The sequence below is a fragment of the Suillus fuscotomentosus genome (assembly GCF_016647785.1).
Source record: "Suillus fuscotomentosus strain FC203 chromosome Unknown F5891scaffold_9, whole genome shotgun sequence".
Lineage (NCBI taxonomy): Eukaryota > Fungi > Basidiomycota > Agaricomycetes > Boletales > Suillaceae > Suillus > Suillus fuscotomentosus.
In genome coordinates, this window is record NW_024539521.1 from 1,242,029 (window position 1) to 1,265,149 (window position 23,121).

Below are 23,121 nucleotides of genomic sequence, written 5' to 3' on the forward strand. Positions count from 1 at the left end.
CACTATCCTTTATACTAGGGACGTGTGAATGTAAGTAACAAGAAAGAGCAGGAAAGAGTCGGAAGTGGTGAGTTGACATAGACCTATAGTACGTCCCCGTCACACACCTAATTAAGCTGAATCTTAGCTGATACGTTTCCCACCTTGCTCCGGCCCCTTCAAGTTGGATACTAACCGATCTAGTTGACCTTTTCCATTTTTCTCTTCGCGGCTCAGCTTGCAGCCTGTTCGCATGCAACAACGGCCTATGACAACTAGGCCAAGGCTCTGCCAAGGCCTTACAGATCATCGATCAGATGTGATACCGGGTTCTATTCAAACCACTTGGAGACTGGAGCGGTGCACGGCCGTTATCGATTGATTATGACTCGTGGAGACACTGTAGGTCTCTATCTACGCATTAACGCCAAGTTCATTATGTCTTGGTATAGCACAATATTTAGCTCGGGCTACCATCGGGCATCCTACGCAGCTTGTAACGTGGCACGAGCAGCTACGGTCTTGTCCCCATGATCCTCAATGTCGCGAGGAGTCGCTGAGGATTATTATTGGCTTGAATTGCCTGTGCGATCTGTAGCAGAATTATCTCCATCTGCGATCTACATGATGTTATCCTGTGGCAAATAGAACTTTCTTGAAGAGCTTTTCCAATTCGGATAATAATATAGTCTGCCTAGATCTAAGTCAGTGCAGTATGTAACTCATGTGCATGAGCGCTTCTCCTTGGAACAGGGTGGCAGGTGTCTCGGCGTACGGAGTGGCGGATGTCCTTTTTTGGCATCATGAGTGTTTGAAGTGTTTTGACTCGGACCTCCTAGTGTTTACTAGTTTTGTGGAGGACCTGTAAAGTATTGTAACGAAATGGCACAGGGTATGGTCTTGTAATTAAATAATGCTCATTACTCACACCCAAACTATCACAGAAAAACCGGACTCAGTGGTGCGTTTGTTGTCGTGTGCTCTTCACCGAATCCGCACAACGCCTCCCCGAGTAATCGCTTCGCCAGCAACTCGTGAGTCGTACGATCTTTCTCTTGGAATTCTGTATTCTGTATCTTCTGACCTGTCACGAATTTGTATCCCACAGAGCCTCGTCGGGCCGCTGTTGCTATCATTATCCGTGTCGTACCTCCCCCCAACACTATACCGGTGGCGGCTGACACTCCTCTACCCACTTTAAATCAATTCTTCGAGTTAGATTGGGTCAAGGACCCTCTCGCGTGCCCAGAATTTCTTCTTTTGAGACGCGATGGTGCGGGTCCCTCTGATGCAGTTCCAGGGCGTGCATCTGCATTCCAGAACTTCACTGGCGATGGGACTTGGAAAAGCAGCGGCAAGGCTGGAGCTCACGTTGCTTTTCCCGGCGGACGTACTGAAGAAGGAGATGAAGGAGGTCTCTATACAGGTATATGCGTTTCATCTACTTTCTTGACTTTATCTCACTCCTGACCTCATGGTAGCCATGCGTCAAACATGGGAGGAGATTGGCTTGGACCTTGCAGAGCGTGACTTTCTTTGTATAGGTCAACTCGATGACAGAGAGATCACTACATCGTTGGGGAAGCGACTCCTCATGATTCTGTCTCCTTTCGTCTTCCTGCAGCTCACTCCAAATCCTCTCCCCACCGACCCAACGGACGGGACCACCATCCACTGGGTGCCGCTTGCGACTCTTGCTAGTGCAGTTTTACCAGGACATATAGGTGACAAGATGAACGCAAAGAGCAGATGGTCCAGCGTGACTGTGGATGCTGCGTCCAGGCTGACGCCTCGACGCGCTGCTATCTTGAAAATATTAGTTAGAGTTCTCATAGGCAGCATGCAGTTCCCTGCCATATTACTCGATCTTCCGGAGTCCGACGCGATATCAGGCTCATCCACAGGTAGCCCTGCAGCACTCCAAAATAGCAGATCGTATCCCCCACTGACGCAGGACAAGCTCGAAAAAGGATTTACAGCTACGAAGCCACTTTCTGGGAAGAACCGAAATAAGTCACGGCACCAACTCAAGTTGTGGGGTCTTTCCCTTGGCATGACGCTCGACTTGATGGCGACTATGATACCACCCACTTCGCTTCCCTCTCCTGCCGGTCTCAATAAACAGCCCACATCTCAAGATCTGCACAAAGTTGCCTTGCCTAGTCTGCACCTCCCTTTCCACCCTGTAGGGGGTGAAGGAATGCGCATTGATGCTGTCGCACCCAGCCTAGCAAGTGTTTTCCCTCGTTTCTCTTATCCGGATGTCAACTTCTGGATTTGGTATGTCTACTTTTAATATTGGTCATGGGCAACTAAGTGATATTCCTTCAGGGTCTTTGGAAAGCGTTATCGCGAAGTTGTACGTGGGTGGGAAGCCAGTGTACGCGATGGAGGCTCCAATGTCCGACGGTACTTGACGTTTCCATTGGAATCTGGTATATTTTAATTTTAATGAAACAATTTTCAGGGTGAACTGGTCGGGCACGGCACTGAATACATTCTACGCTGCGGTTCGCAAGGCTTTGCTCGTAGTCTTGGTTCTTCGTGCAGTTGGTGTACTCGTTGGTCTTGTGTTCGCTGGATGGTGGGTGTTTGCATGAAGAGCCTCCCCTGCGTGGTGACTTCTGGACCCTTGCTATCGTGGATTTGGGATCTTCATTGAATACTATTCTTTTCATTACGATACCTCACTAATGCGATCCCGGACCGGCATCTCACTCATGGACTTTTTCGTTTCTACAACTTTTTCGGATCTCAACAATCGTGAGACACTGCAAAATTAACTTTTCTTCATCTCTCCTGTTCATTATTCCTGATGTTACAGTTGTGCAATCTAGTGATGTACAACTTCTCTCTTTCCTTCACAGTAGTTTCGTTCCCTAGTCAACTATTAGCCCAAAGGCAATCCGCACACCTCGCAATCTGTCTCTCCCTCGGGGTTCTCAAATGTGCAATGTGGACAAATCTTGACATCCGAACCTACTCCACTAAAACCTTCCCTTCGGGTAGCTTCTTCGGCAGCGATTTGATCGAATACATCTTGAGGAATGTCTTCGTCGATATGTGACGATGACGGACCAGGTGCAGGTGTAGATGGCAATGATGCTGGTAATATATGCACATGAGAAACGGCATCCAGTGATAGACAACCGCACTTACGAGCACTCTCCCGCGTAAATGTCATCAGTGTCTGCCAGCTTTCGGTCTTGAAAAGTGCATTCAGTACCGAAGGATCCCCCAACAATGATGGTGAAGTCACTGTGCTGACGAGAACTTTCATGTCGACCTTCAAGGTGTCAGGAAATTGTTTTTTGGACTAACACGGTTCATGCCATACCTTCGATACAAGTTGCGTGGTCTCGAGGAATGCAAGTAAATGCCAATCGCTGAGCCATTTGGCGAGCTCCAGACGTTTAGACGCATCGCTCGTTGATGTAGTGGGACTATCTGACAACTGAGGGGCGCCAAGTCTGGCCAAGGTCTTGAGAACATTTTCTATGCGTTGGTCTTCAAGTCCTGGGCGGTTCTCGATAGCAAACTGGTTCGAGCGGAACAGCGGTGATGGATTCTGGGGGAAACCATGCGTGACCTGTATGAAGTGAAGCATGCTCAGTTATATAAATACCTCATCCATTTACTGAGCCTCACGTTAACGAGCAGGTATTCGACCGGGAAGCAGGGTTTGGCAGTCTTCTTGACTTCGAGGTTGTATTCATTCTTATACCTGAAAAATACGTCGGGCACGTAACGTGCCGCATCCTGACTGCGGTCTTCCTCTTTGATGCGGACAATTCCAGGTTCCACGCTAGCTTCGATCATATCGGCGTCTACCATTGCACACGCTTGCTCGGAGACTTGATATGCGGATATGTCCACTTTTCCATCCTCCGTGGCAGTAAGAATAGCGGTAACCATCCGTGATCCGAATGCTCCACTAGAACATGAGCGCGAAGGAGTAGGGTTGGACTTCTGTATAGTGGCAGCAAAGATGGCCTCTAGGGAGGACACAAAGAAGGAATGAGGGTGGCGTTTATATATGCTTTTAGTCCTATCTTCTGGATCTGGATCCAAGTCCGTGAAAATGTAGCCGACGATGGTTAGTGGAGCTGAAGACATTTTGGCTAACTCTCGAATGCGAGGCTCATCCTCCCATGGAATACCAAGAGTCAATCCGTCGAGTTCACCTTCTTGAGGCGGCTCATATAGAGCTTCAACTACAGCTTTGATGCCCATGGGCGCCTTTTCATACGGCTCGTAGCGTCCAATAAGCCAGCCAAACCTTTGCAACCCTGTAGATCTCCATGCTTTGAGAAAACGTTCTATAATATCCGGTGAAGCGATCTCCAGGTGATCGACCATACGGAAAGGCTGAGACTGGAGCGTGATTGCAGAAGGTTGACACCCCGTACATATTCCGGCTGGCCAAGGCGGGTGCCCGCCACTGGGACAAGGATTTTTAACCTTGTACGATAATGGAGACAGGGGAGGAATAGCAGTGGCGGCAGCGGATGATGTCTTTGGCGATATCTTGTGAAGATACGCGTGATACGACAGGTGCTTTATGCTATGTTCGGCCTGATACGCAGCATCGTATGGCTCAAGTGGCATGCAATAGTCACACATCCCGTTGGCGCCATGTTTGCAGAAACGCGCGTCGCGATCTCGTGGAATTTTGCCGTTTTTCGAGCGCCAATATATGTCGACCACGTCTTCTTGTACAGTTTCCCATAGATTTGACTGCACTCGCGTTGAGCTTGGCGCATCGATGGACATTAGTGTTGCGGGAGCTTGTGAGACTTTGGTAGCATATCCCACAAATATCATATCCCCATGCCTGTCCTGTTTAATTCCGCAAGATACAGAAAATACAAGCGTTTACTCACTTCAGCCCAAGGGTTTGCAGATTTCGCCCTTTCAGAGTGGACACTAGGGTTTCATTGCCTCTGGGTTGGTCCGAGACCGTAAGAGACACAGGATCGGCATCCACCGTCGTCTCTAAGATCTGAAATTCGAAGGTGTAAGATGTGTAAGCTCAAGAGCGGTTGATATCGCTGACCTTGTTCACAAGCACTGAAATATCTGCGGTTGAGGGAAGTTCGAACCGGAAATTTCCATCTTTCGACCTGACTCGCAACAACTACACGGTAGTGAGATCCTGCGGTATATGGAGAGCTTAATACTGACCATGTTACTTCCCTAATTCAAGTGAGGTAGGATGTCTTGTAGGAGGAACGCGTAATGCAGTACAGCACTTGAACATCTTCAAGATATCCATCGCTGACTAAGCTCTACGTAGGTCTTTCCTCAGCACCTTGAAGAACTGATGCACTTCACCTTAAGCTTGGCTGGAGTGCAGCTGTGGGGCCAACATAGTACTGATCAAGGTCAGATTTTTCCCGTTGGTAGACTGGTATCAGTCTCATCCAGCGATGAGCGCTAGCGCTAAGCAGACTTCCCTTCCTTACGTAATAATACCACTCGGTTGACTTCTCCTAAGGAGTGTCGCAATAATGAGAAGGGATTGCGACTCGCTTCGTGGTAGATTTGGGTCTGGAAACAATGGGTACTTATGATTCAGGCGACCTTTCTTCTCATCATGCCACATTCTCAGGACAGTTCTATCACCTACGAACAACTTGATTCACTCAGATTCGAATCCATACAAGCAGAGCTGGCCAATTGGGAAAACATCGTGTTTCAAGGTGACATGGATGACTCGCGTAAACAGAGGGAAGCATCTTCCAACAGTGGCGATCATACATCAAATCCAGTCAACAATTCCGCCGACAATACAGGGGTACTTGACAAGATTTACTAACCGAATCAGACTCCTGACAGTTTTTAAAGACAGGACAACACTTTCGCGGTGCTGCACCGCCTCATGTTCCTCCTGAGGCATACAACTACCTTATACATGCATTACTTTCAATGCAAGGAGCTGTACCACCCCCACCACAAACAGCACATAACCAATCGTTACCATACCCTCAAGGACAATTCCCGGCAGGTCCTTCTACATCCTCAAATTTTTCCGATGTGCCATACCAAGCCATGCACCACAATCTACCCCTCGCGATGTCGTCTACAGGATCTCTTTCACACTTTCCCCCCACTATGATGACCCCACATTCAGGTTTCCACAGTGCAATTAATGAGACTCCAGCGATTGCATCATCGGCTTCTCCAGATGCAAGTGATAATGCAGACGAAGCTTCTGCCATTGCTGAAGATAAGCGCAGACGAAATACTTCAGCTTCAGGTTCGTGGTTATCTCGAACTACAGACACGTGAGTCTGAATACGGATCTTCCATTAGCCAGATTTCGGATCAAAAAGAAGCAGAAGACGCTCAACCTTGAGCGAAGTGTTACCGACCTGACCGGCAGGACGGAGGAGTTGGAGCGAGAGGCATCGGAGCTGCGACGAGAGAATAGCTGGTTGAAGGAAATTGTGCTATTAAAAAGCAGAAGGAGGGGCGCTTCTGGTGGCTCACAATCCAGGAATTCACAACAAGCCAGTACTTCGTCCGCACAGGGCGGCGGTCATGACGGTGATCCTAGCAGCGACGAGGAAGAAGGTCACGAGACACGCGAAGGGAAATAAAACAACGCGTGGTGGAGGTTGAGCCGTTTACGCTATGTCATGTATGTGTGAGAGACTTATATTCAAGATCATAGATGTCATGGAGATGCTTTTTTTCTGGGTGTGTTTGGCAGCCCCATCTCTGATAAGTTCAGCGCAGCAGCCAGAACTTTGTAGCAACCAGGACTTTGTAGCCGCACGTTCGCACATTTGTATGTACCTTGTAATGCCAAGATCTTAACTACAGTTAAACCTAATATGGCTGAAACGTTCCTTTTTGTTCGTTCATATCGGTAAATGCGTACCTGCTAGCGTTTCGACGGGAAATGCACAATTTTCACTTAACATTACAACAACAACACATATTCGTATCGGGTCTACTTCAGGGTGTACCTTAGGTCTCTTTGAGTCCAACGAGAATTTTTTTATTTTGTTGCGACCTTGTTGCAGCGGCTGCAGCGGAGGTTCGTCGAAAATAGAAATGCACAAGTTCGTCACGCTATGTCACGCGCGGCACCTACAATAATATCTAAAGTCCGACAGGACTCAAACAAGTCTAATTGGTCGATACAGCGAATGAGTTTCACATCGCCGTGGACAATTCCGATTTTGCCTAATGCAACGAAGCGGAGACTCAACCAAGCCAAGCCGACAGTGTGATTTCCTGGTTTAGTTTGACTGTCACGCAACTCATGTAGCACGCTGTAGCCTGTGGTGCTGTTCATAAATACCTGGAGTAGATTCAGAATGATGTATTTTACATATGCTGAAGTTCCTATGATGATAGAATCAATGGGATCTGGGTGGATCTTGATTTTAGTGTCCAAAAATCACACATTTTGGGTACACTTGCATAATGTTTCATCTCGGAAAGGTTCCACGGCGTCGATTTTAAATTTTTGATTTGGTGGGCTTATTAGAAATATGCTGATGATTTTTCTCCAGCTGTCCCAAATGAAATTATGTAGAGTTGTAAGCTCTGAAGTGCGTTGTGCATTGCCCATTGATTAATATTGTGCATTATGGATCAGGTCATAGTATTGGTCAAGTATCCTAATGTGTAATACCTGCTAACGTTCTCACGCATGTCTTTTGGACGCCCACCATCAATTAACGTCGGATTCAAGACTTCCCCTCCAGATCGCGGTTCTTTTCCTCTGGACCATGATGGTCTGGCTCGCTGTCTTCATCATGACATGACTAACTGATTATAATATGCAGGCGAGTGCAAGGAACAGATGATGCAATACATGGCTTGCTTGCGCAAGAATTCCAGTGAATCCACCCCATGCAGAGTAATGAGCAAACAATACCTTGATTGTCGAATGACCAAGTATGCCAACGTCTGTTTTTGTGCTCTCAATAGCTCACATTTGTTGCAGAGGACTGATGGAGCGCGATGAATGGAGGAATCTTGGACTAGTCAACCTTGAGGGAGATTCCGCCGAACCAACGCGCACTTCATCCTGAATGTATCTACAGTGTACACCTGCCTCACGAGTCACAAAACGAAATCCATGGAACATCGCAGATCTGACGAACATCTGGCTGAGGCGTGAGTTGCAACGAGTTGCAGTAATGCATGGTATGACAGCAAGGTCCATGTCATATCTACGGAGCAGTGGACATGGGGAACGGGAAGGGGTGGCGGATCCTAGGTTCTTTTTCATGGCATTAGCGAAACTGGCATGATCATTGATCAATAATCGATAATCTCCGGCAGAGCTTGTCGCAGAGGGACGCTCAATAGCACCCGACTATAGTCTATAGACCCGGTTACCCGCCGGCTTGTCACGTATTTTGGTTTGTTTACACCCCATACACATTGGATAGTACTACCGGGGGGTCTAAGCATAACCAAGCCGTTCCAGGTCTGAGTATCCCTGGACCCTATCAAATGTTAGCGCACGATCTTTATCTCCTGACCGTGGACTCTGGAGCGTTCGATGTATGAAACTAGCTTTTTCTATTGTCGTGACCCACTACGGCATGAAGCTACTTATATCGTATTGGCTGTTCATCACGCACGTTCCTCTTACCAACTAGTTCACCACCGGAACAATACTTTGATACCGCAGTCTACTTGCATTCAATGGGCCGACGCACGTTACTGTGAGTCGCGGAATGGCGCGTGCTACTCTAGTAACGAAACTGCAAAAGCAGCAGTGAATGATAGCCGGCAGGCCAGTGCCTTGCCTTGCCAGGAAGTGAACGTTGCAGCTGGCAGTGCCACCTGTTCAAATCGCTGGCAGCTGGAAAACATCGGGATCTTTTACTTGAACGTTCGTCTCGACACTGGTCGTTTTGAACGCCTATCGATAACCGGTGTTTTGCCGAATGCCGTGGTGGGCAATTCGAGAGAAAGGAGAGATCTTATATGAATCATGGACTGGCTGAGGTGGAAAAACAGATCCATCTCCCTTCATCATGTGCATTATACTTGTCTATGCCCTCGTATTCACAGAGATTTCTCTGGTTTACGCATCACCATCGCAGGGTCCATTTCGAACTGTGTCTAACAATCATCAGTTCTACGATATCCAGGTGCGTCAGACTAGTGCACTCAAGGTCATGGCTTGTACAAACCGTAATACAGGCTCATCGCGGAGGAAGAGGAAATGTTGTCGAGAGCACTCTACCGAGCTTTGCATGGTATAGTGGACGAGGTCAATGTTTGATTCACCTCAAGCGAACTCCCGTCACAGGGGCCTCATCGACGGCGCCACCACACTCGAACTAGACAATGGCATCACTCAGGCAAGCTCTCACTTCTCAGAGTCACGCATCCTTCTGAAGGGGCTTACAGGATGGTGAAGTCGTTGTATGGCATGACGAGAATATATTACCAGAAAAATGCTTTGACACTGCACCGGTGGTGAGCAGTGTTGTAGAATCAACTGTGATGGTTAACCGACCCGCACAGGTCCCAGATGATCCCGCATATCCTTATGTCGGAAAGTTTATATCAAATCTGACGTTGGCTCAGATAAAGACCCTCGATTGTGGATCAAAGCGTCAAACGAATTATCGTATATACTCCCTTTTTAACTGTAGCCATTGTCGTAAACATTTTACACAGCTCAACAGCTTGCATATCCTGGAGCACGGATACCCACATTACGGGAAGTTTTCGACTTCGTGTCATGCGCAGATCTGTCCCACCAGATCCTTTGGAACATCGAGTCAAAAATTAACGCTCGATACCCAAATCAGACTGCCGGCGTGGATGATTTTGTCCAGAAGCAACATGAGATATTTATATCTAGCCCATACTACCAATCTATCACGGTGAGTATGGCTCTGTTACTACTGCCCCATACTCTAATTGCCTTGCCAGTATCAAAGTTTTGACTGGCGAACTCTGGTATCCATGAAGGTTTGTGTCTCATGTTCGTCCACTTTGCTTTTTTGATCATCAGCTAAAGACATTGGATGATAAACTTATAACTTCTGCTCTTATCGATGAGTGAGTGAATTTCGAGCCAATACATTGCACGCCAACTGTCACCATTCAGGGACACTGCTTTTACGCCGCGTGGCTCAACTTCCCCATGGCTGGCCGGCCTACGCCTTGAATCATTTCCCGGACCATCACTGTCCGAGCAGATAGCACAAGCCGCCCATGCTATACAAGCGGATATTTTATCTCCTACTGGAACATTCCTCATTCCCTCTTCATCCCATGAGGGATTCTCTCACTTCACAACTCCTGAAATGATTAGCGAAGCTCACAGGTTCGGCATGAAAGTTGTACCCTGGACTGTGAGCACTTCTCATTTCTTCACAATAAACGATATTCACAGATCACCCATTGCAGGTGAATGGCTTAGACCGTGCCGAAGAGCTCTTCAAGGATGGTGCAGATGGAATTATTACGGATTGTAAGTTTCAAGTCAACAATTATTGTTGATTGCTCATGGAATGCATATCAGACCCAAATGTTGTTAGGCGGTGGGCCAAACAACAAGGACTTCGGGTGGCGCCTAAATATCCCAGACAACGTGTCTTCTCCTGCTTATACCAGCACATGCGTTAGTGCTCTTGATACGATGCACCAAAGGATAGATTTTCCCCATTCGTGTAAGATAGCGATATCACATTCTCAGTATATGATTACCAGGCAGCTTAGATTTCATCAGCCACAAACTGAAAAACCATACAAATCAGGACATCACTACCATGTAAATAAGACACGTACCATCTACGTTCTATTACACTCGAGACTTGACACGAATACATCAAGAAACATGGAACTTCTGTTGGCCTATTGAGGGCTATTGCCCTACGTGCAGCATGCCGCCACACCGAGAACGTAAGTACATATGCCCACATTCGGTCGGCAAGTTGTCTACCACGACTAAGTATAAATAGTATGGTAACTGCAACTTATGTATTCGAAAGACTTATCTCAAATGCCACGATGAGAAAATGCTGCGTCAAAACTTGAATGGGGTAAGTTGCTGATCATCATCATCAGTGTATGTATCGTTAGTGCAAGGTCATTGACGATCCATGCCACAGCAGCCCTATCCTGATCTTACTTGAATGCAAATACTGTAGTACTCGAGAATTGCCTAAGGCGTACGGGGTCATTGAATCGAAGGTGATATCGTAATGTTTGGGCCGAACGGGATGCATATTCTTCAAGGACTTGGATTGGAGGAAGACCTCATCACCGGCCCAATGGCGGCCATAATTCATGCTTGCAGATATATATGTCGTCTAGTGGCCTCTCAGCTAGGTCTTGTAGAGCGTCATGGTTTTGCTTCCACGTTGATCATGTGATGGGACAATGATATCAGGAAGTATTGCTGGGCATCATGAAGAAGGTTGATCATCGTGTGGAGCACCAAGGTCGATACTTGAGAACGCAGACTACCCTCTGAAAGAATTATCGTTCGCTGGCGTGAAGGGAGCAAACTTGGAGAAAGTAAACCCTTAGTCGCTGCTAGTAGTATATGGAAAACTGTCAGGCTGAAGTGCGCGAGACTTTGTTTGTGAACGATGTATGCCAGCTTGAATCGACCTGCGACCTAGCTCAGGCATGGCGGTTTGGTGAGAGAGTTTGTTGACGCACCTGTTTGGCCAGTCTACGAAGTTGAGAGCCTACAGCACTGTTGGAATGCGTCTATCGTATTAGTGGGTGCAGCTCATGGTATTTGCCTCATTCCTGATAGCTATCTTTCATCTGGGCAGGCTGCCACTTGCTAACGATGCCACCATACTTAGGTTAAGGAGCATCTCTACTTACTAATAAAGGACCTTGAAGACGCGGATACTGGCATATCGGCTTCGGCAACATTGACAGTCAACTTCATTTCGGATCTGAAGGCTGTATTGAGTGTACTCACGCAATTCTGAAGGGTTCGGCAGCCTCAAGTTGAACAGATCGTTGCTGAGGCCAACCAATATGGAAACAAGAAACAGGAAACAAAGTGCTGTCGGGATCATTACGAGGACAGTAATGAGAATCGCGCTCTACTTCATGAGGGACAGCTCTGTGGATGGATGGATGGACGGACGGACGGACGGACGGCTTGGGTATAAGTGCCTGGAAACAAAGACCAGACCGACCAAAATACACGAAATCAGCCAATCCAGCTAATGCATCTCGTGTTCCTATGGGCATTGGGATGTCTGTTTTCAGGTCCTGGAGGTGGCTCAGATACCTCCGCCTGTCAAAGATCGAACTCGTTCAAGATGATTTGGCCGGGTTGAAGGCCTTCTCCAAGTCGACCCAATAAATCTCAACGCCTCGAGGGTGTCGCCGGAGATAGGTGGCCTTCTTCCACTCGGTCGTGTTATTATGTCACGATGTATGTAGTCATTACAACATGCTTGGTCGCACCAACCAAGTTGAAGCAGACGAGGAAGCATAAAACTTGTTATACTTGTTTGTCTGTGACTAAGATGTCACGGTGCTCGAACTTCCAATCATCCATGGTTGTGGTATTGCAACCTGATCGTTCACATCTATCTTCCACTGCCACGTCCTGTTCGAATGCCTCGAGGGTTTGCAGTTATACCCAGCTACTTGATGCTTATGCGAAAGCTTTGAGTACTGTTAGTGACTGAGTGTATCACGTGGTAACAGACGAACTTGAAGGCTTCCAAAAACCAAACTGTTACATCAACAAAAGAGCAGTTTGCGTGTATGGCCGGGTACTGCCTTTTATGGCTTACAAACCCTTGTAGTTGGTATGTACGAGATTGTAGTACGTTGTAGTTCATATGTAAGTAGTAACAGACATGTGGAAAATGTAAAGCTTCTACCGGAAGTGTGTGAAGCTTGTACTGTAAAAAACAGGAGTGTGAAGGTATGCATGAGATTATAGCCTGTATACAAGTCTTGTGCAAAATGTAAGGCAAGTATGCGAACTTCCGCTTGCATGTATGGCCGGTTACTGCCTTGTAGAGGTTACAAACCCGGAGCAGACTGGTAGATAATATGTATGAGATTGTAGTACATATACAAGTAGTGACAGACATGTGTGAAATGTAAGGCTTGTACCGGTAGTGTGCGAAGCTGCTATAGTGACAGACAGAAGTGTGGAGGTATGATTGAGATTGTAGCTTGTATATAAATCCTAACAGACGTGTGTAAAATGTAGGGCTCGTACACGAAATGCGTGAAGCTTGCAAAGAAACTAACAGGAGTGTGAAGGCGTGCATGAGATTGTAGCCTGTATGCTAGTCATAGCAAAAATATACAAAATGAAAACTGGTACAAGAAATGTGTGAAGCTTGTGAGGTACTAACATAATTGCGGAGGTATGCATGAAATAGTTGTATGTCCTATACAAGTAGTCACAGATATGTGGGGAATGAGAAGTTTCAGGGTTAAAATGTGCATAGTTTGTATAACGATTGACAGAAGGATGCATGATCAGAGGTACATGAAGAGGTTGGAAGTGTGATGACGTCTGCCATCGGCCAGAGTCCAAGTATGCATTAAGTCAGAACTCGTCGAATCCTTCTAGCTCCTCGTCACCATTTTCGCCATCCTCTGCGCCCAGCTCATCATCCACAACGTCATCATCCCCGTCGATGTTCTCCTTCTCGTCTGCTTGGTCACCATCCTCGTCACCATCCTCGTCATTGTCCTCACCCTCTTCTCTTTGCTCAATTCCGGAGTAACCATAGTCATCATACTCCAGTTCATCATTCTCTGGCTCCAGGGCATTGTCAGTAGTAGAGGAGCCAGTGCCAGGCTCGTCGATCTCGTCGTCATCGTCATTCCCGGTGCCTCCGCTGTTCGGCCCAATGTTATCAAGCGGATCACGATCATGGAAGAAGCACTGTGTTGCTTCGCGAGTTGTGCGATGTCCCATGCCACCACCACGAAATCTCATAAACATATCGCGGTCAACGAAACTAGTCATGTCAGCGATGAAAATCAATTTATGTAAAGGGGACTCACGCATTGACATAGTAATAGACCCAGTCTTCGTCGTTCTCGCTCGGATGCCGTATGATAGATGGTGGTAGTAAGTCTGTCGTGTGACCCTTCGTGAAGGCAGGTATCAGGTGGACTCCACGAATGATTTGTTTGGGGTCGATAAATCCGAATGCTCCAGCGTCACTGCTTGGAATGAAACCAACCCGATGCAGCCGTTTTGCTCGCCAGCCTGCTCGATGCTCGAGATCACGACCAAACCAACGCACCCAAACAAAATCAATCTGCTTTGACTCATGCGACGACGTACCCGCAGCAGTGTCATTGAAAACAACAAATGTGTGAAATACACCAATGATCCGAGCATACCAGTAAGGATGTACATCGACCTCGTCGTTTTCGTGGGACAGGACCATGATATCAGCATGAGTGCGGGGATTGAGAGAATCCTGTGCTCGTCGCAGATCATATGACGTGTAGTTGACACGAAGTACTTTATGTCGATAGATTTGGTCATTGATCAATATGAGGTGATTACGTTCAGCGGGTGTGAAGGAAATTTCATCGCCGTCATAGTCATATTCTCTCAATCGCGAGATAATGTGGTCCTTGAGTCGTGGAAGAAAGTCCTGATCGTTCTAGTAAGCATCATCAATGTCAAGTAAGGAAAAATTCACTGTAAAGGCAGGATCATTTGCGTTCTTTCTGAGCCACTGAGAAATATTCAGGTAGTGCCGCACTCCAGTAGAAATGTGGTAATGTGCACGAGGGTCAGTGAAAGGCAGTTGATCGGAGTCCTCAAAGCGTAATGATGGAGCATCGGAAGAAACTGTTTTCTGAGTCTGATGCTTTCCTTCGCCTTTTTTATGGCCTGTTGATCTATTTCCCATCCGGAACAGGATCCTCTCGCGACGTTGTTGCTTTGCAATGCCGGATGTGAATTGGGACTTGTTGACTCGTGGGTAGAAGCGTTTTACACGTCGATGTTCAAGCTTGCCCTGGCATAGATCAGTATAACGAATAAAATCATGAGAATCTGTCACATACCAGCATAGTCGAGTAGTTGTCAGTAGTACCGAATCGCCGGATTGTATTGACATAATCACCGAGTGCATGAAGTTTATAAGTTTGAAAATTAAAACGTCTGCGACATTTTGAGAATCCCACAGTAGATTTCTCACGAATGTCACTATCGGATCGTCCCTGTGCTGCTTTGCGTGCCTTATAATGTCCACGAGCAGCCTCTTCACTGGGTAGGTCATATGTGTCGTACTCCTTCTCTGTCTCGCTGACAAAGCGGCATAAAACTTTGCCAATCCGGGTTGTTGACGAGTCGAGGAAGGACAATGTAGAGTCAGTGTGGATGCGTAGTTTAGCCAGTCCTTGCCAAGTGGCAAGCTCGAATAGAAGATCGAGAACGAGAACATTTATTGTTGCTGGAAGAAGGTCTTCAAAAACGGGAATGGAACACTATAGTAGTACGAGAGATTAGATCATGTCAATCAAATAATTGGTACAAGTAAACACTTACTTGCAAAAGGTCCTCGAAATCGCGTGCAGCAAGCTTCTTCATTCCAGATGCATTGTTGCTGAACTTTCGAATGGTACCTCGACCAAAGGTAGGGACTTGCCGATATCTTCTGATAGTATGAGCAAGAGATATATTCTACAACAAAAGCAACTCGCCGTCGGTTTAATGACTGAATGGTGTCATTACCGTGCGCATACAGTACTCGCAGAAGATGTATGAACACTGCCTTCCAAACTCCGAGCTCGAACTCATGAAGTAAATCAGGAACAAACATCGAGTAAAAGTTGAAGCTGAAGCGAGAAAGTCGAGTTGAGAATGCATTCTAAATCACTTTGTTAAAAGAATCAATCGCACAGTACAGACATACACACACCAATGTTGGAACAAGGGATTGCGGAGCAAGCATTCGCTTGACATACACACTTGTGATGTTTGTACCTTGAACATATAACCACTCGCGAACTCGCTTGATGATACTCCAGACTACATTCCCATCTTCGCGAATTTCATTCTCGCGCCAACGTCGGTCAGCCTTTGTCCCAATGCCTCCGATTTTCATCTTCGGGATCAGGCATCTAGGACATGGACATTGTGCAAGGAATTTAATTGATGCGAGAAGAGTTCTGCAACATAAATCAATCAATACATAAAAATGATAGCATTTTGACGGACTTCTCAGGATAATCGGCTGAGTATGTAAAAAATCGAGGAAATACTCTGCGAGAAACACCGTCGAGGAACTCTATCACAATACCGAACTCGTACGCATGCACGAACTCATCATCCATGAGGAGAAGCCAGATAGCATGCATGAGCTCATGCTGACAGAATGTGAGGATTTCAGAAGTAGCAGGTCTATTGAAACAACTCCGATAGAAATCTTGGAGGGTATCGGATAGCTTCGAATCCATGAACTATCAGAACATATCGAGGGTAATAGGTATATCATGATCGTACCTTGGGAATGTAAGCGAGATGGTGCGCAGCAAAAGCTGCTGGCTTTCCTCGCACATACTTTGACTGGTTACCAAGAAACAGATAAATGGGCCATAGGGAAGCCGTTCCGAAACTTGCCAAGTGAGTAGAGTCAGACCACAGCATAACTGCTGCGACCACTGTCTCAAGTGTGCAGCCACCTTCCCGTGGTTGTGAGCGGATTCGGTCATGCTCCTCAAGCATTGCAGGTGAATTGTAAATTTCCCCGTAGACACGTTCAGGTGGCTCGTCATCCGATGGCTGATAGAACATCTTGAAGGGGGTAAGATGGAATCGTTCAGCGGTAGTTTCACGGAATGCTGCCTTAATGACTTCAAGTGGTCGCCGGTAAAAAAGGCCAGGAACCTCAAGTTCTGGGGCCATAGACTCCGAATCATGCTTGACTCCATCAGCAGGGAGGCGGATCTTGACTGTCGTTTCCATCCATCCATCTCCTGCGGAGAACAAAGATCATACATCTTGAGGATTACCTTGATAACTATCGAGACAGTTAGCCTCTTTGACACCACGGAAGTTTACAAGATGAGCTTTATCAAAATCATCTGCAAGAATAACTTCTTCGACAAGACGGTCCAACTCCGTGAGTGACTTCATGTTTGAACCGCCATAAAACCAACACATGAGCCGAAAGGTTGTTGCATTGAGGAATGGTGCGAAAAACTGTGTCTGATTGGATTGAATCGACTTGCCAAACCCAGACCACCAAGGCCGAGCCTCTGCGCTGTCCTGACTCTTGGCGAATGTAGGTGAATCGGAGATATGCGCAACTGAGGTAAAATTATCAGGATTGAATGATGGAATTGAGTGGCTATATTCTCAGTAGATGCCATAAAGATCACGTGCTGTTGTGACAGTAATGGGATGGACAGAGTCATACTGGTTGGGCTCTGGTACCGCGGCCACCACATCATCCAGAGCTGATGGAGGCACAACAATTGGCGTCGGAGGGAGATCATCGCGAAATCTCTTTGGCAAACGTCGTCGACAATTTGGTAACCCTGACGAACGATACACAGGGGGCGATGGAGATCTTTGAGTCTTGAAAAACTGTCAGATAAACGTGCATGAAGGGGTGCGGAATAGTGTAAATCACAAGGTTAACTGTATTAACAGCTGCATTATCACGAATCTCTTCACGAGCCCTGCTGGCAGCTTCCTCTTCTTCTTGACGACGAACTTTGGCAACTTGCTGGGCTTCATGACCACGCCGTCGTTTGGTCAGAGACGTCACTGTAGCCTCTGTAAGCTTGGTTACACATGAGCGCTTATGGGTGGTAAGTCCTCCACGTGTTTCGAATTCCCTTCGACAGCCTCGGCATATCATAGCCATCAGAAAAAGACTGGTTAAGAATAAAACATAAGATGTTGCCTGCATTGATGGCGATCAACTGCAGCGCACACCGTGGTCTGTGGCAACATAAATTTAAGCTCCGACATATCTCCGAAGTCTGTGCATCGAAGCCCAGCCTGAGCGACTGGAGGTGCTTCAGTTATATACTAAGAGTCAGTCTCCTTGCCAATGCTCGAGATGTAACAGTAAACTAAGACTTACCCGCTCGTAGTACTAGGCGTTGTTTGACTGAGATATTATCAATGAGATTGACTCGGTATGATGATGATGTACTACGTGCATTTCCGAAGATCCAGGACCTTTGGAATATCGGCTTCATACATTCTTCAAACCTGTGTGGACAGTACGTCACATACGTATTGACTGAACAGGTGATAGAATCGATTAATAATTAGTAGAGTTGGCTCCGGGATGATTCTGTCAATCAGTGTGAGACGAGCCTAATCAAGTTAACATGTGTGAACTGACAGCGATTACATAAACCTTGCGGTCAACTTGAGTAAGGGTGGAGCGATTTCTTGAGTGAAATGGAAAGGTGGGGACTCTAAGCCAAATCAGAAGTGGAGACATTAAACCGAGGAAATAAAATAATTCTGTCAATCAATGTAATTAGATCAAAGATGGGCCTAATCAAGTTAACGCACATGAACTGACAGGTGATTAAATAAAACCTTGCGGTCAACCTGAGCAAAGGCGCAGCAAGAAAAACTGTTTCTTGAATGAAATGGAAGGGCAAGGACTCTAAACCAAATCAGATGCGGAGACGTTAAACCGAGGGAATAAAATGATTCTGTCGATCAATGTGATCAGATCAAAGATGGGCCTAATCAAGTTAATTGAATAAAACCGTGCGGTCCACGAGGAGGAAGAAAAAACAATTCTTGAATGAAATGGAAAGACGGGCACTCTAAACCAAATCAGATGCGGAGACACTAAACCAAGGGATAATCACCTGAAGTAGGAACTCTAAACCAAAGCTACGCCCGGATATTCATATGTTATCATGTGCCAGCAGGCAAATCATGTTTTAAATCCTTTACAACAAGTGTCAGAATGTCATTGAATTGAATTGATACGAAGTAACAATACCCCTCAGGCCATAAGCCCGCATATAACTCCCAAAACACAAACTCCATGTCATCTATACTTACCGACTTGGAGCTCGAGACTGACCCCCACATGTCTTATCCTTCCATCCATGATTTTCTGGCCGAACTTGAAAAGGCGGAGCCACGGCGTGGGTGGATTGAAAAGTTTCTCCGTCCGCTGATTTCACTGGGGGTCAGGACAGTGGACAACATAGAAATCATTTCACCTGAATGCCTTACCGTTTTTCACCGCCTCTGTCCTCTCATGGTCATGGATTTCTTTGTCCATATCATCAGTTACCTCAATGAAGCCAGCCATTCACATCAGAGTACTAGCTCTGGGCCATAACGTGGAAAGCTGCTGGAAACAGTAGGTGAGAATGTAGTGTCGTGCGACGCCTGTCCAGTAGAAAGTAAACCTTCATCACCAGCAGCCCTACTATCCATCATAGTACATATCGACACGCCGAAGAAGATGTTAAACGCACAATATATATATGGTAGCACATCGGAGTCTCTACATCGCGCTGATCGAAGATGATTACTAGCCACAAAGTATATCATGATACGAAATGACCGAAAGGTCAGAAATGTATAATATCCGATGATGGTACACCGAAAGGCCCCCCTGTCGAAAGCATTAGCCGGTCATAGGGTGCCTGCAGGATAGAGAGACATACCTTGTGTACTAGTGCGCCTCCAATCTACTACCTGATCAGCATCCTTCCAGAGAGACATGTCGCCACCTCCAAATTCACCCCAGGCAGTGGGAACTTGAGATACCAGCACGATGCGAGAGTCGCTGAGGGAATTAAATTCCAGGAATGTTTGGACTGCGTTGATATCTTCGGAGATACAAAAAACAAGTACTTGGAGGTGTGAGCGAGCAAGAAGGGACGCTACCAAATCTGGCTTGGTCCTCTGCGTATGGATATGTAGACACAAGTGCGTCAATCTGTCAAGATACTCCAGACCAATGGTAGAGTTCCATAGGACCCAGCCGTTGAGAATTTTGAGATGCGTTACTGTACTGAAGGCCTTGAAAGCACCAAGGGAGACAAATTCGGTGTAGCGAAAAATCAAGGATATACTAAGCGATAATGACATTAGTGGGAGGTTATTCAAGGGCTGCAGCAGAGGATTTGTCGTTCCATTGAAGTCCGATGGCGCAATCCATAATGCAAGATTGGTGGCACCGCTGCATAGCGAAAGGATCTCTGCAGCCGTACTCAGAAGTACATCGCCCTCGATGCACAATGATTTCACAATGCCTCGAGCGAAATCCCCACTGCGCTGGCACCGAATACGAAGTGATGAAAGAAAGGATATAGCAATATTTTCATTTGATAAAACGATTTTTCGATAAAGCAAACTCTCAATCCTGCAGCAGTAGTAGTCAGTAACATAGCAAGGCGCTTTGCCTCAACCCTTCCGAATTGCTCACCAGTAACGTACCCTCTGTGAAACGAACAGGAGGGAGTAAGCTTGCTGCATACAATCAATAGCGAGGATAATAATCTCTCTCTCGAGTTCGAGGGGAAACACTGGCATTGGCATGACTGAGTCCAAGTCCCGAATTGGCGACATAGAGTTCAACATTATTGTGATGGCTGCTCGAAGTGGTAACGCAGACGCCACAATTATCTAAGCTAAAAAAACCAGAAACTCCAATACACTAAACGTGTATCTCCTTCGAGATTAGCTTTCCTGTCTTTGCGTCACTCCCGGTAACATTGGACAATTTACTACTGTTTGCCCTACCTCCGAGTCAAACCCCATTCGCGCTCTGCAATGTTGCACTATACTGTAAGAGGCAGGAGACGGGATGAGAGACGTGTCTAACCTAAACTTGAAGTTGAGATACTCGGATCTTAAACGACTCTAACCTGATACTGTCCCCCACTGGCAGGAGCGACCAGACCTCTTTAAGGGCATTAGAACTCAGAGCGGCAATGTAGGTGCAATCATTCAGGGTAAAATGTGTGCAGCTCTAATTTAATGTCACGAAGCTCCGTCTTGAACCCTGACCGAGCAACTGTTTAGGAAGTTGATTTCCGTTTGGTTGTTCTGCGTTGCATCAGAGAGCATAGATTCGGACAAGTTACCACTGTGCATCAAATGCAGTCAGAGTCATAACGCAGTAAAATATTTTAAAAACCCTTACATTCGACGGAGTAAGCAAGAAACATGTCATCTGACTGCGACACTCATACCAATGACTCTCATCCTTCTGACTTCAATGATGGGGCTGATGCAATCTTAGCGTACGCTAACTTCAAGTTTGAGGGCTCCAGGAGGTCTACTCCAGAAAGTCATTTTGGATGCCCTGGGTCTGCCCATGGCCAAGGCGCCCCCGTATATTCCTGTGGATGCTATAAATATAATATACTTGAAAGGTTCAAACCTTCACCTTCACCTCCTGACAATGAGCAGGCATTTCAGCTTGCAGATGAGTTTGGAGCGGAACAACCAAAGCCAGTATGTGTCTGTGGATTATAGGTAGCGATTGTAACAGATCTAATTTCAGCAGTTGGAAGTTCAAGATGGCGATCACTATAATGGTGACGCACGTCATTCAAAGCGAAAGAGGTCTGACGATCATGATGATGTTGTGAGTACGCCCAGCTCAAATTTTCGACTGACACACTCACCACACGCAGATTCCACGTAACTTTGGCCAGGACGTGAGGGCAACATCAGTACCTGTTGTTGAGCTTCAGCCACCTGTGAAACACAGGAAGATAGAAAGAAAATTCGAGTTGTTTGAAGGGGAATCGGCACTAGCCAAGGTCATGCAGGAAGTTGTGGAAGTGCGTGAGGTTGTGAGTAGGATTGAAGCGGTCATCGACAGGCAAAACACAGTTCTTCTTGAAATCTGTAACGCTATCGAAAACCATGGGATGTGAATTGCCGTATTGACTCTTGATACTAGTGTCATAACAACTAAGAATCTAGAGTAGACAATGTCATGACCAGTCTTGAGCGAAAGTGGACAGCCGAACTCGAGCGAGTCTCAGAGTAATTGGACAATGGTGGAGACAGTATTCGGACGCACAGCATCCAGAAACGTTCAAGCAAGCAATCGTGGCGAGGCAGTGGTGAAAGCGTGATCAGTGGTGAAACCATTTTACATCCATGAACGGCGTCCTACAATCGTGCTAGCATCACATTTTAGGGAAAACAATCTCTATTCTGGATGTGCATACAACGCATATCGCGTGAAGTGTCAATTTCAAAGATTCGGAGGGTGCAGGTGCAGGCTCTGAAGCAACAGTAGGTGCAGGCTCTGTGGCCTCAGAAGGTACGGTTTCCCAATTGATAGTATTAGTAGAAAGAGACGTGCGCGGAATTTGGAGGCTGATGGTGGGAGTGTACTTGAATGACATGAACGAGCGAAGGGAGTGCGCATCGTGGATGAGATCTTGGTGCGACAAATCAGTCGACGAGTTAGATTTTGAGAGAAGAACTTACCGTGCATTGACAAAGTTAACCGCCTGATCGAGCGAATCCACGGGCACGATAGGCAATATCGGACCAAAGAGTTCTTTATGGACACCGTGCTATCAGAATCACATTTCTAACACAAGGGAATACTGACTCTTCTGACAATGAATCGCAGCCCGCAACATTCTTCACAATGGTGAGCTCGAGTATTTTCCTCGCAGCGTCAGCGCGACCCTTAAGAACGATTTCACCCTTTGTGCGGGAAAGATGTGAAGTGAGGTGTTTATAATTGTCAAGCGTCAAAAGGTGACGATACTGAATGGGGTTGTAGAAACGCACCTTGGCAGATGATGACCCTTTCCTCCTGAACTTCTCCGGCTCGGCAATGTGTTCATCCTCACTGTCTCATAAGATGGATATACATGAAGAGGGATACGGGCCCACGGTGGGAATGACAGGGTGGTCCGAGTAAATTGCAAAATGTTTGTCCAAAAACTCTTGCGCGCACACTCATGTTGTGAGGCGACAGGTTGAGTGGTACTGTCTGGTGCTAGAATTGGCGAAGGCGAAGGCATAGGGCAGCGTGAAACGCCTGGAGATGCAGAGGGTGTCAAAGCACTTGGGGGCTCGGTGAGGGAGGAGCGCTGGAGTGTGCCAAAGGAGATATCGAAGAAGAGTTGGATATGGAGGACCTGTATGCGGGAGAATGAGTTTGAGGGGATGAGTGATGAAATGAACATAAAACGTACCTGATT

At 46.6% G+C, this 23,121-nt stretch overlaps 8 protein-coding genes across 8 annotated transcripts; 5 read left to right on the forward strand and 3 right to left on the reverse strand.

Annotated features, from left to right (window-relative positions):
• The first annotated feature begins 804 nt into the window (after positions 1-804).
• Positions 805-2,724, forward strand: F5891DRAFT_761885 (uncharacterized protein). The gene is made up of 6 exons (XM_041373164.1): positions 805-871; positions 924-1,013; positions 1,088-1,405; positions 1,461-2,259; positions 2,311-2,388; positions 2,447-2,724. Exons 1-6 carry the CDS (start codon positions 862-864, stop codon positions 2,577-2,579), a joined length of 1,428 nt encoding a protein of 475 aa, XP_041230453.1. The 5' UTR covers positions 805-861; the 3' UTR covers positions 2,580-2,724.
• Positions 2,725-2,869: 145 nt separating this feature from the next.
• On the reverse strand, positions 2,870-5,166 carry F5891DRAFT_977025 (NPL4 family-domain-containing protein; the record flags this gene model as incomplete). Its single annotated transcript, XM_041376661.1, has 7 exons — positions 2,870-3,084; positions 3,139-3,265; positions 3,317-3,568; positions 3,628-4,813; positions 4,863-4,981; positions 5,036-5,116; positions 5,164-5,166. The coding sequence occupies 7 exons, from the start codon at positions 5,164-5,166 to the stop codon at positions 2,870-2,872; spliced, it is 1,983 nt and encodes a 660-aa protein (XP_041230454.1).
• Positions 5,167-5,575: 409 nt separating this feature from the next.
• Positions 5,576-6,581, forward strand: F5891DRAFT_1184302 (uncharacterized protein; the record flags this gene model as incomplete). The annotated part of the gene is made up of 3 exons (XM_041366415.1): positions 5,576-5,776; positions 5,827-6,238; positions 6,295-6,581. The coding sequence occupies 3 exons, from the start codon at positions 5,576-5,578 to the stop codon at positions 6,579-6,581; spliced, it is 900 nt and encodes a 299-aa protein (XP_041230455.1).
• Positions 6,582-7,537: 956 nt separating this feature from the next.
• Positions 7,538-8,430, forward strand: F5891DRAFT_1013198 (uncharacterized protein). The gene is made up of 3 exons (XM_041360774.1): positions 7,538-7,730; positions 7,782-7,893; positions 7,943-8,430. Exons 1-3 carry the CDS (start codon positions 7,646-7,648, stop codon positions 8,028-8,030), a joined length of 285 nt encoding a protein of 94 aa, XP_041230456.1. The 5' UTR covers positions 7,538-7,645; the 3' UTR covers positions 8,031-8,430.
• A 557-nt stretch (positions 8,431-8,987) lies between these two features.
• On the forward strand, positions 8,988-10,596 carry F5891DRAFT_1126606 (PLC-like phosphodiesterase; the record flags this gene model as incomplete). Its single annotated transcript, XM_041364103.1, has 11 exons — positions 8,988-9,104; positions 9,157-9,212; positions 9,266-9,317; positions 9,367-9,435; positions 9,484-9,589; positions 9,640-9,848; positions 9,898-9,936; positions 9,986-10,026; positions 10,076-10,322; positions 10,378-10,441; positions 10,493-10,596. The coding sequence occupies 11 exons, from the start codon at positions 8,988-8,990 to the stop codon at positions 10,594-10,596; spliced, it is 1,104 nt and encodes a 367-aa protein (XP_041230457.1).
• An 8,910-nt stretch (positions 10,597-19,506) lies between these two features.
• On the reverse strand, positions 19,507-20,479 carry F5891DRAFT_1184305 (uncharacterized protein; the record flags this gene model as incomplete). Its single annotated transcript, XM_041366416.1, has 3 exons — positions 19,507-19,550; positions 19,603-20,303; positions 20,367-20,479. 3 exons carry the CDS (start codon positions 20,477-20,479, stop codon positions 19,507-19,509), a joined length of 858 nt encoding a protein of 285 aa, XP_041230458.1.
• A 630-nt stretch (positions 20,480-21,109) lies between these two features.
• Positions 21,110-21,828, forward strand: F5891DRAFT_1184306 (uncharacterized protein; the record flags this gene model as incomplete). Its single annotated transcript, XM_041366417.1, has 3 exons — positions 21,110-21,400; positions 21,450-21,533; positions 21,583-21,828. 3 exons carry the CDS (start codon positions 21,110-21,112, stop codon positions 21,826-21,828), a joined length of 621 nt encoding a protein of 206 aa, XP_041230459.1.
• A 258-nt stretch (positions 21,829-22,086) lies between these two features.
• On the reverse strand, positions 22,087-23,106 carry F5891DRAFT_1184307 (uncharacterized protein; the record flags this gene model as incomplete). Its single annotated transcript, XM_041366418.1, has 4 exons — positions 22,087-22,343; positions 22,414-22,466; positions 22,521-22,766; positions 22,811-23,106. The coding sequence occupies 4 exons, from the start codon at positions 23,104-23,106 to the stop codon at positions 22,087-22,089; spliced, it is 852 nt and encodes a 283-aa protein (XP_041230460.1).
• Between the last annotated feature and the right edge of the window lie 15 nt (positions 23,107-23,121).